This window comes from Halichoeres trimaculatus, unplaced genomic scaffold (assembly GCF_033239565.1).
Source record: "Halichoeres trimaculatus isolate MK-OKI-2021-1 unplaced genomic scaffold, fHalTri1.1 fHalTri1_scaffold_18, whole genome shotgun sequence".
Classification (NCBI taxonomy): Eukaryota; Metazoa; Chordata; class Actinopteri; order Labriformes; family Labridae; genus Halichoeres; species Halichoeres trimaculatus.
Genome location: NW_027437196.1, coordinates 20,311,136 through 20,323,528, shown reverse-complemented (window position 1 = coordinate 20,323,528; position 12,393 = coordinate 20,311,136). Strand labels below are relative to the sequence as shown.

At 41.6% G+C, this 12,393-nt stretch overlaps 1 protein-coding gene across 2 annotated transcripts in view; it reads right to left on the bottom strand.

Moving 5' to 3' along the window:
* vav3 (vav guanine nucleotide exchange factor 3) overlaps window positions 1-12,393 on the bottom strand; it is a 149,456-nt gene that overhangs the window by 16,759 nt on the left and 120,304 nt on the right. For both annotated transcript variants that reach the window (XM_074693155.1, XM_074693156.1), the window contains exons 17-23: window positions 10,778-10,869; window positions 9,005-9,027; window positions 7,854-7,872; window positions 4,382-4,512; window positions 2,835-2,900; window positions 2,247-2,281; window positions 2,023-2,139 (exon numbers count right to left, since the gene is read on the bottom strand). In XM_074693155.1, coding sequence (XP_074549256.1) covers window positions 2,023-2,139; window positions 2,247-2,281; window positions 2,835-2,900; window positions 4,382-4,512; window positions 7,854-7,872; window positions 9,005-9,027; window positions 10,778-10,869 — 483 coding nt within the window. The remainder of the gene's footprint in view (window positions 1-2,022; window positions 2,140-2,246; window positions 2,282-2,834; window positions 2,901-4,381; window positions 4,513-7,853; window positions 7,873-9,004; window positions 9,028-10,777; window positions 10,870-12,393) is intronic.

Sequence of the window (12,393 nt, the reverse complement as noted above, 5' to 3'; positions counted from 1 at the left end):
ATTGAATAAGTTATGAGTGTAATTTCCCTCTCTGATCACCGCCATCGATCGGTGCTCGGCCCCCTGGCCTCTGTGCAGAGCGCCAACCTGGCTCTAATGCGCGAGGTCCCAGAGGTCTGTAACACGTGAATGATGGGTGGTCAGGAGCCAGTGTGTGCCCCTTGTGCACACACACTCACACTCACATAAACTTGTGGTGACATGAGCAGAAAACTGATGGAGGCTGAGCTAAGTCTGCAGAAATCTGAATCACAACAGCCAGAGACAGATCCAAAGTATCTCCTATTCACTTAATATGAGAGGAAACATCAAACATCAGGTGAGGAAAGGTGAATGGGACACTACCAGGTTTCAGTGTAACTTGTTTTAGGATGCAGTTATTGACTCCAACTCTGGGAGACGGCACAATTTTAATTCACATTCAAGAAAAAAGACCATCAACACAATGCTTCTATCTGATGGTAAATCTGTTTTCAGAGAAGCAAGAGCTCAGTTCAAAAACATCAGACTATTTTTTTTTTGACATTATGCTGAACAGTCTTTATGCTGAACTAGCTAAATGCTTTCCAGATGCAGCGGTGTATTTAATGTTTCTGTGTCATAAAGTGGAATAAATCTGCACATTTCACTTTTTTGAGACATTACAACAATACCCTAAAATTCTGAATTTAAAATGATCTACTTTCTAATAACGAAACCCCAAGAAATCCTCAGCGCACTCTGCAGCAAGCCTTCTTCACAACATTACAGTTTTTACAGACTCTGCACTCCACGCTCTTTAAACACAGTCTTGAAAATCCTCTGCGTCCCGGAGGGAGAGGATATTTTTACTTATGAGTAATACTTTTAATCACTGTTCCAGCACACGGTCTCCTCCGTCTGCTCCTCTCTTTTAAGAGGACTTTTAAACAACCTTGAGTGGTCTGACGGTCGCTCTCCGTTCAGTTCAGAGCATCTGTGCACAGGAGTGATCAGGACCTGAACACAGGAAGTACATGAAGCCGTCTGATCAGAGAGTCTAAACAAAGTTTAAAAGAAGAATAACAAAGAGTTTCCTCTGTTTGAAGACTCACAGCTCTGTGTCTGCAGACGTCAGTCGTGTCTGTTTGAAACATGCTCTGTGACTCTGTCCTCGCAGTAATTTAACGTCTTCATGATGCCAAAGATAAACTCAAGAGTCCATCCGAGCAGGCTCTGAGGTTTAACTGTGCTAAGGACTGTTTCATGCTCTTTAGGAGAGTCTCTGTGTGATCAGTTTGCTCCGTTTAACAGACATCTCTGTGGTCAACCACAGACTGAGCCTCAGAGGACCGAAACAACATCCTGCACAGCCAACTATAAAAGGCTTCGTCAGTTTCTGTTCATGGAGTCAATGATGTGGTTAGCTCTGAGACACTAATGAATCCAGCAGAGATGTAGAGAAAGAGACTAAATCTAACTGGTTTCACTGTCCCCAACAAGTGGAACTCAAGTCAGCAGAAATTTGACTGAACACAGAAACATGGAGCCAGAAAAATCTGAGTGATGTTCTCTAAATCAGACAGGCTGCAAGGATGTTGGCAGAACGACATCAGGACGCTGATTTGTTAAAAGTCTAAATTCAAGATTTTTCAGGTTTTTTGTAAGATGACAGAAAAAATCCTTAGAAAAATTCAACCTGCACCTGATTTATTGTGGACTGTTAAAGAGTAAATGAACCTCAGCATACTGCTAAGAGCTCATTCAGGAGAAGTACAACACAACAAGTCAGATTCTCAAGTGAAGCAGCTATAACTGGAAAAGAACAGCACCATCCATCAACCATAAAAAGTCAAACTCAGTTTCATTGTTTTTTAAATAAAGACTGGAAGGTGAACATCGAAGTAGAACATGGCAACATGACAATCAACTCAGGCATGATCCAAACACAGCTCCTATGGCAGCAGTAAGAATAAACCTGAACCTTTAATCCTGACCATGCAGACCTGGTCTGTATGAAACATATCTTCCTCTGTAATGACTAGAATGAGACGTCAGACTCACTTTATACTGATGGCGTACTCTGTGAACTCTCTGCTGCGATGGCGAACCAGGTAAGTGCTGTTGACCCTGTTGATGAGCTCGGCCTCAGCCTGGAGTCTCTCCATCGGTCCTGCAAACCTGTGACATGAGGACAGAGCCATGAAGTGGAGACTTACAGATAACTGTTTAAAATGACTGATTTGATCCTCTTTGTGATGAACTCAGACTTTGTTTGCTGAACGTACCAGGGTTGTGTGGAGTAGTCGACAGGTTTGGGGACCTGGGGCAGAGAGCAAACGTGTTTTTGTTATTGCCACGAAGTTTTAATTCAAACAGTCTGAACACAACAACACAATATAATCCTAAAGCTGGTGCCAACTCCACAGTCCTGACGTCCTGCCCTCAATAAAACCGTCTTCTCTCTGACTGTAAAAGCTCACTGTAACAGCTTAATGCTCCTCTTATCTTTACGACAGAGACTGTAACAGCAGGTTATCTGGAGCACGAAACATCTGGACGCACTGATTTTTTTAATCAGACACAACAAACCTAAAAAGAGACAATAAGCTCTAAGTAGAGAGAATATACATCAGCAAACCATCTGAACTTTGTGCAGGTTAGTCTGCCCACAACAGTCTTTGTTCACTATAAGACATAGTTTATCAATCTTATTATTATTATTACTGCAGAAAACCCCTTCATGTCAGTAAAACTTCCTTATTATGGGAACAGAGTGTTTATAGTCCTCACATCTCTGCTCTGACACACACACACACACACATACTACACACACTCCCGTCTGAGTGGGTAACGTAAGAAGAGAGGCTGCTTACACACGGACACGGCTTCACAGAGTCACTGGGGAAGAAGCCGACCTCCTTGGTGGACAGGATTCTGCCCTGAAAGCACACAGAGATAATTGCGTTAGGTACGTCCGGCTCGCTGTGTCTCCATAATTCAGGAACAATTATCAGGAACACAGAGCAGAGTGTGTTAACGGCCTGGTTAACTATTGTTGGAGTAATGGCTGGCAGGAAGAGGAAGAGAGGAAGACTTTCTTATTCCCCCTCTGTGGTGACAACTCTTTCAGCTCAGAGCCCTGACTCATCAACTCTGACTCAGTTTACATCAATACGTCAAATATGTTTTCAAAGTGATGCAGATAAATTCATTATTGCTACTGTAAAAATTAAATCACTTCTGTGCATCGTAAGAGCTCTCACTTACAACACATTTACCCTGATATCAAATCATTAATGCAGGAGAGTGTTCTGTTTCAGCCTCTAAAATAAAAACAGTGTGTCAGGGTAAGGAAAGGATCTTGTCCCACATCATACTCTGAGTCCACATTAGTATCTCCTGCTTTCAACTCAAAATATGACATTATATGAGAATCCGAGCTTGATGTACTACTTAAGTACAATGGTTCTTAATTCTCCTTTCTTTTTTTCTTGCAAAACAAAATTGTACTAATTCTTAACAGCCAATGGAGCAGCCCACCTCTGATGTAAATAATGAAGTGTATTTTTAGCTCATAGGGAAAAGACATTTTGACTCTTCGGCCATCAATAACTATATATGTTTACAAACACAAGTTGCAGATCTGCATTACTATTTCTATGCACAATTATGTGTTTGCATTTGTGGCCCACTGAGATCATCCCTGCACTGAGGTTTAGGTTTGTCTTCTTTGTTTGTAATGTATGAGCTTGCTGTTACGCCTGTCCTGTGTAATAAACATGTTCACCCACAACATGCAGCAGCTTTAGACTCTCTGACTGTATTTGTAGGATTTTGTTTGTTTTCATGTTTTAGTCACTGTATGTGGACAGATTAAAGAAAACAATCAGGTATTAAAAGAGTATTTCTGTTGCAGCCTTCTAAATGTCCACTGTATTTCAGTTCCCTGCATCCTCAGGTGTGTTTGAACCTGTCCTCCAGTGTGGCAGTGCGCTGCGTCCTCGCTGAGGCTGTGATCACGATTGCAGCTGAAAACACCGACACAGTAAACAGACACACTGCTGCTGCTGGGTGAAATGAAATTACAGAGATCGATTTTATTCGTCATGGAGCAGAGATGATTTCAATCTGCTGCTGCAGAGGTGACGGAGACGTAGTGTTTGTTGACTGAAGAGCTTCAGCTGGGACACAGGGCTAACGAAGGGCTAACTGGACTTTGTGCTACTGTATGAACTGTTGTCAGATCTGTTGTTGGGTTCATTATATTTGTGACTGAAATGCAGTCAAGTTTATCATCATCAGTATAAGAGGTTAAATTCTTCCTCATGCTGGTCTTAGATTGTTAAAGACCAGTGATATGTTGTGATATTTGGTGCATTAGGCCTGTGAAATATAACATGTACATGATGTGACCTCTGACCTGCCACCAGGGGCTGTGCAGGTCCGCACAGATTAACTCGATGATGTCTCCAGTCTGAATGCTAAGAGCCGGACCAGATGTCGGGCTCGGTGCTCCAAAGTAGTTCCTGATCACCAGCATCTTTGGCAGACCTGCAGGAGGGAGGGAGAGGGGACAGAGTCAAGACGTGTGTAATGTCTGCAGAAAGATTTCAGTAAAGAAAAATCAAACTCTGCTCTGAGCTGTGAGCGAGCAAAGAGCAGGTATTTAGCATTTTTAAGTTTCTGTTAACATCGCTGAAAATTACTTTTCACGCTACACCAACATTTATTCAGCGAGGAGAGGAGAAAAAGAGAAATGATACCATGCTTTTGCCCCATATAACCTGCACCCCATCCTGCAGGATCATCACAGAAATATCAAAGTCAGAGATGGTGCTGATAGTTTATTCATTGCTTTATTTCCTTCTTTGTAATATGCAATCCATTGTTTAGTTATTTTTTGTTTTTGCACACATCAGATCTCAGATTCTGAATGCACCTTGTTGCACGATTGATACTCCATGCTCATTTTCCTTAGAATAAGTCTAAACTTGCTGTTTTTCTGTGTCAAAGCTCTTTTGCATTCTTGCAGCCATTTAAACTGTAATCAGAGCAGGTAAACACACTTAAGCACACCTCACGTCACCTGTGTGCTGCTCTGCTGATAATTTGTTCCCCTATAAATCCACAGATAACAGCAGAGCAGTGTTTGCTGGAAGGTTATCAGTCTGTGGGGTCAGAGATAGTCAGGAGTGTGTTCAGTGCTGCAACAGGTGATCAGCTGATCCTGACTCCAGACAATCAGATGTTCACTCAGTGCTGGTTTGTCTGCAGGGTCTTGTATATTTCATGCTTCAGTTCTGAAGTTAAATCCTGAATCTTTATTGCTTTGACTGCATGCACGTGCAGAAAGGAAGATTATTGGAGGGATGTAGTGTAGTGTCCTCTAAGAGAACCGAGGCCTGTTTCAACTGGCGTGCACATGCCTCCTTAAACATGAACAGTCATGTGACTACTGGATTTTGTGCATCTGTTTTGGTAACAGATAGAATAGGGAACACATTTTCAGGTGTTTACTTTTTGCATACAAGTAGCATACTAGCCCTTTATTTGTATTAATTGAGCACTTATTAACACCTTACTCTACATAGCCTTATTCTACCTCTATTACTGTATAAATTAAGACTTTTCATTTTATTAACTCCTAATTATCAGTTATTGACCCTGAAAAATGCATTGTTGTTTTTCCGAAAAATTGTGTAAATAATGGTGTAGGTTATAAAGGCCTTGTAAAGGGGCAATACCGTAAGAAATGAAATGAAATGAAAAATACTTTATTTATCCCAAAGGGAAATTCAGGATTGTAGTAGTAATGACAATGATAATAACAATAATAACAACACAGACACAACAGTAATTGTTATTTATTAATTCTAATTGATAATTAGGAGTTAATGTAATAAAAACTCTCAGTTCATACCCTAGAGGTAGAATAAGGCTATGCAGAGTAAGGAGATAATTAATACAAATGAAGGGCTAGTATGCTACTTGTATGCATATAAGTAAGCACCTAATTAATAGTGAATATGTGTTCCCTATTCTAAAGTGTTACCAAATAAGATTAGAAACTTGTGCAGAGAGGGCTGTGACACACCTCTGCACAGGTAATAAATCACATGTTAGAGAGTGTTTGCTCTGACACATTAAGACCAGGCTGAAGTTGTTTGCTGGATCGGCCCCTCTCAGCCGTCTGTGATTCTGTAGGACTTTGATCCCATTGTTGACGCAGATATCTGAGAAATTGAAACATAATGCGTCTGTTATTAATCCCCCTCCCATCCCAAACAAACCCAGAGCTCATATCTCACACTCTCTGCACAATAACATGAAATGTGCGTATCCGTCTCTGCATTGTGTACAACAACATGAGAGAGAAACTCCAGAGAGAGCGAGAAGAGAGGCGGTAAAGCTTTAGGCAAATAACAGAGAAGTCAACAACACAGGATTGAAGCTAATACATCTCTATCTGCGTCTGAGCACAGCAGCCCGACATGTGCCAGCCCGCCTCAGTACGACTTCTAAAGACACGGGGCCATGGAGAATCGAGTCTCGGGGGCATGAATTGCATTCCTATCCTCACAAGGACGAGCGGAGCGTCAGTGCACCTTTGAAAACAGACAAAGAGAGCAGCGTGCAGTATTATGAAACGCCGAGGGCTGGGGCAATCAAACGCCTATTGATTTTAATGCGTCCTCAGTCAGAAATGATTTTCTACAGCATAATGGACGGGAGGTGGAAAAATGTAAGCTGAAGGCAGGTTTACGAGAGATTAAAGGCCCGGCCTGTAGTGTAGGCACACACACTACTAAAGGATAATGTATGTTCTCATATTGTGTTGGAGGACAGAGGATGGAGGCAGAAACACAAAGACTACAATCACTGTACAGACCCTGTAGCATTCTGTGTTATGGTCTGCTTTGAATCCAAACTAAACTGTTTACATGAAGCTTTTATAAAAATGTAGATTCAGTCTCAGCGGCACAGATCACTCTGAGAAGGTGAACTCTGGTTCAAGGAGGAGAAACCACAACACTGCCAGCAGCAGTTCCCACAAACCTACGGTCAGCCCTCACAAACACACTCAGAGGAGGAAGAAGAAGATTTTCCTGGCAGGGCAATTTTATATAACGTACAAGTCAGAGTGTGCTGCAGCCAACAGGAAATAAAGACCAAAATTAATCTGAATGAAAAAGTCTGTACAGAATCAACACAAGAAGGATTTAACAGTACAACCAAAGAATACGCTGAAACTAAATATCTGATAAACTAAGTGTCTGTCTCTATTTACTGTAAAATTTTTAGCTAAGGGGTTAAAACTTTGTAAAGTGTTTTGTAGTCTGAGTGATATAGACCAATCAGGTGTCAGCAGGCTTTGATAATTGCTTGAAAAAGAGTCTGGAGAGCAAAAGCAGGAGGAACACAATCTGGTGAAATGACATCCCATGGTTGGTGATGAGAGGAGGATTTATTTTTAAGAATCAGTTTTAGATCAAACATTTAAACTGAGACACAAATCTGCTGATTGCTGAGTCAATAAAGACAACCAGATTTCCTGATTTCCTGGAATGCATCATGGATCCACCTCCATGCAACAAGCAAACACTGTAAGAGTGGTTTTCTCATGAGGATGTGCCCGACAAAGCTCTTATTTTGACTTTCTAAAAATCACCTTTATAATGTTGTTGTTTCAGCAAACTTAAGATTATGAAGTGAAGGAGGGGGTTCATTTAGTCATCATTAGAGTGACGAATACAAGAGTTGCAGCGTGAGTATGATGGACAGACTGTTTTTAAGTTTGAGTTTCAACAGCTGATTCTTGCAGACAGACTGCACCAGAGGGAGGAAACTCTGACCAGAGAGCAGAAAGAGGAGGAGGAGGAGAAGTTTCTCACCCGTGTCTCGATCTTTGCTCTGGAAGTAAGAAAAACAAAGAAAGTTAAAAACAGTAAGAAAGACGTATGAATGTACACAAACACACACACAGCTAGACATGACAACTGTTTCTATGTCATGCACAAACAAACCACAGGCATAAATTCTCTTTTCCTTCTTTAAACTGGCTACATCACCATCATCACCATTATAAGCTGCACTATCTGATGAAAATATCCAAACACACAGAGCAACACTTTGACTAAACCTCCAGAAGCTGCACACAGGCTGGGCCTCAACAGTGTCTTCTGTGCAGACACTTTGAGGAAACGACATGTTAAAAAGATCACATGTAGAGACAGAGCGCGGGAACACGACTGTGTGTCCCACTGCTGCAAGAACATTTCAAGCTGCAGAGAAACAGGTAATGAGAGTTTGATGGACACCTGAACAGGTAATAAATTGTGCCCTACTCATGCAAAAGTAAACCAAGAAGAAATTTGTGTTTATGTCACATATCATTTGAATGCTCTGTGATATTTTCTTCTTTGTTATAAAAGCAAACTGAAAATCTTAAAGCAGTGAAAAAACAAGACTTTTCTCAATTTGCAAACTATTCTTTTGCCGAATCAAAAAGCAAGCTCATGATGATGCAGCTTTAAACAAACACAAACAGTGCATATTCACTCTGCACTGCATTAAACCAACAGGTTGAAAAGTTTCTGCAGTTTAAAAAAGTTCAGAATTTGTTTCTTTGTTTTGCTCACAGACTGTCTCATTAAACAGAATCTGACAGCAGAAATAAAGGAGCAGCTGTCATTTCCTTCTCCCTTTGTTGATTTTGCAGGTGAGCTACAGGATCAGTTTCTGCAGTTTTAGTCCAACACTGGCTCTGTAAACAGTTGTAAGCCCAGTCTAATTTCCAGCCCGTGGAAACTTTTGAGAGTTGCAGCCGTAAAGCAAACAGAAGTTTCACAAACAGCAGAGACAACTGAGGGTAAATCTGCAAAAACATCCCTGTGTCTCCCGTCAGGTGGGCTGCAGAAACTTAAGTCAACCTGAGTCTCTTTGGCAAATAGCTGCAGGAGAGAGCAGCCTTCAAAGTGCTGCAGACACACACACACGCAGAACACACACACACACACACACACACAAACACATAGTAGCTCACCTGAGTTCTGACGGAGCCCGGATCTGAAAGAAGTTTGAGAACAGGCATGGTGAATGATGGGTTAGTGGGTGCACACAAACACTTGCACACACTCGTTGGAACAGCACAACAGTCCCTCATTAGTGAGAAGGCGGACGCTCGTGTCTGACCGCGCTCAGCTTTGTTTTGCTGCGTGAAGCTACCTGACAGCCAGGAGAGGAGGTAACGAGGGAGGAGAGAGGAGGGAGGAGGGGGGAGGCAGACCTGAGGTTTTTGCTCCAACAGTTTCTTTCATTGGCTCCCTGAGGGATGGGTTACACCCCCTACAAACACACCTTCACACACTCCTGGAGAAGCGTTGCATAAACCTTCATAGCATACCAGCACAAACACACACACACACACACAAACACACACACACACAGTTCTGTGAACACACCTGTCGTTCTCCACTGAACTCTGACCTGTTACACAAACATGTGGAGAGGGAGCTGATAACAGAGACAAATGCAGGTAAACAATGGCTTATCTCTAACACACAAATTCACAAACACAAACACACACATACACACACATACACACACAGAGACACTGCTTTTTGTGCAGTCATGCTGCTTTGTTGACTAAAATCTGTTCAGATTTCTGAGGGCCAACAAATAAATGTGCAACAAAATTAAAAGAAACCAAGAAAGGGCAATTCTGTAGTTTTTTATGCCAGGGCCATACATCTAGTGTTGATGAGTGAGGGATTAGAAAGTATGCAGCCTTTACAGCCTGTAAAAGGGCTGCAGGCTGATGAAACCTGCGGACAGGTTTCTGAATCACCTCAGAACATGAAGACGAGACCTAGGTTTGACTTTAAAGATGAGATTTGTTATTTTGAGGTTTTTATTCCTCGAGTGTTTGTGCCACAGCCTGGTTCACAGTCCTGCACCAGATGAGGCAGAAACCTGAGTGGAGTTATGTTCCTGGGACCTCAGACAGACATCTTCAGCAGCTCTCCTGCTGCTGGTGTCACCTAAATCTGCTCAGGTACACTCTGAGCCCAGGTGGGGCTGGCAGTGGCGTTATTGCCTCTGCGACCTGAAAGCACCGTGACAGATGCCCAGTCCAACCAGAGCTGGCAGCTTGCCATGGGCTGCAGAAACACACAGAAACACACACACACAGTGTTACAGTACAGTGTATGCAGGTTTGTGCAGAGCTATGACGCTGTGAAAACAAACATGCTCCTTCAGGTCTGCAAAAATCCTCAAACAAACAAAAAAATAAAGTTTCCTCACACATGCAGAGGACATGTTAAACCAGTCTCCTACACTGTCTGAAGTCGCCCCCCTCCCCTCCCTGAGCTGTCAGCCTCCTGCTCAGGGAGCTGAGTGACAGACGCACAACAGAGTCAGAGGAAAGAGTTTCTCAAACTCCTCAGTAAAAGTACGATGAGGCTGTGGGGGATCGGAGCGCTGACACACAGTGACATCCCCTTTCAGCTGCTCTGAAGTGTCAGAGAGACCCCGAGGAGCGGGGGAGGCTCTGAACCACAATCTGAACAAACTGATCAGATACGTGGACCAGCTCAGTGAGCGGGAACCGGGAAAGTTTTTGCTTTTTCTCAGAGAGCCACGGTGCAACAACTGCTCTGAAACACAAATTATTTACAACAGATTTCATGCAGCATAATGCGTCATCATGATGTTTAAACAATAGGCTGTGTGTGTGTGTGTGTGTGTGTGTGTGTGTGTGTGTGTGTGTGTGTGTGTGTGTGTGTGTGTGTGTGTGTGTGTGTGTTCCCAGTACCTGTTTTTCCACAGGATCCAAAGCGGCCCAGACATTCTTTATGAGCTCCTAAACCACACTTGGAGCACAGATAGCCCTGGTTAAAGATTCCCCTGCAGACAGACACACACACAGGTTAGATGATCAGCTGAACTGGTTTACATTATTATACTGTTATACTACAAAAACACACATGTATAAACACACACACACACACACACATCTGTGCAAAGTGTAACTGTGAAGCTTCAGGGGTAGGATAAAAAGCAGGAACAATGATTATGTGCACAAGTGTCCTCTGACATATTAAAGGACCAGTTTTCTCTCCTCTCCAGCAGGGGGCGACTCTTCTGACTCTATACAATTATTAGCTGATGAGAAAAATTTGTCTCCTATTCAGCTGATTTATACCCTCAGTAAACATGTTCAATTAGTCAATTATCCACCCATTAAGGGTCACACAGACCAGGATGAGGGGCCTGATGAGTTACCATACTGAAATAAAAAAAATACAGGGTTTAGCTGAGCTCATTTTGCTGAGAGCATATTTCTTGAATGAAAACCCAGTGCATATATTTAACTGTCTGATTCAGCTTTGCCAGTGATGGCTAAAACCTAATTCCTGGCCTATCCTCTCATCCAAATACGGTCATCTCTCGATTAGGGCTGAATAATTAATCCAATTGAAACAGACATCGCAATGTAATAGAATGCACTTTTCAAATCACAAAGGCTGCGATTAAAATAAATCAATAAATAAATTAAAAAAAACCTTAAAACCAGCAAAAGTCAATATGTAGATTTTTCAAAAATATTACATCTCAACAAGGCTTGAAGTTAAATCAATTGTATTGTGAATAATGCAGATGATATTGTGAATAATGCAGATGATAAATACATAGTTATACAGAAAAAGGTAAAAATTGCACACAATGTGACGTTGATGTACTGTGTCTTAATATATTAATAAATTAAGTAGGCCATCTAGTGTCTCAAAGTGGTCATAGCAATGGTTTAAGTTGTTTGGAAGCTTTCTGTAGTTATGAAGTCAGCCATGAGCCTTTCAATTTCCTGTTAGCTTTTGACATTTGAAATTCTAAGTATTTTTTTACAAAGAGTTGATGTGATATGTTTCTGTGATGAAAGTTAAAACTCTATTCTGAAGCTGAATTTATACTGATGCATGCTAAATGCTAGCATATCAATGCAGTTTCTCTTATACGTTAGCATCAAACTTGCGCTGTTTTGTTATTTTGGTAAATAAGGTGATTTATACCATTTCAAATGTACTGAATATGAATCTCCTGAGAGAGAGTAATGTACATTTCTTTATGAAGTCAGTTCTTCAGTAAAACTTCAAGCTGAAAATCCTGAATCAGAGTTTTCTTGGGAAACGTTATCTAACTGCTAAGCTAAGATAGCTGCAGCAGACAAGTCAACATAAGGCCCAGTGGCTCCGGCACAATGTAAAGAATTGATAAGGGATATCAATGGATTGAAACATTTCTTATTGATTCTCAAAAGGAACCGTGTTTTGATTCCCATCCCTACCTGTAAGCACTTTTTACATCATTATCATACGAGTAGAAGTAGAATGTGAGTCTGTTGGTTTTATCTCCTCTTGTAAAACAGTGAAG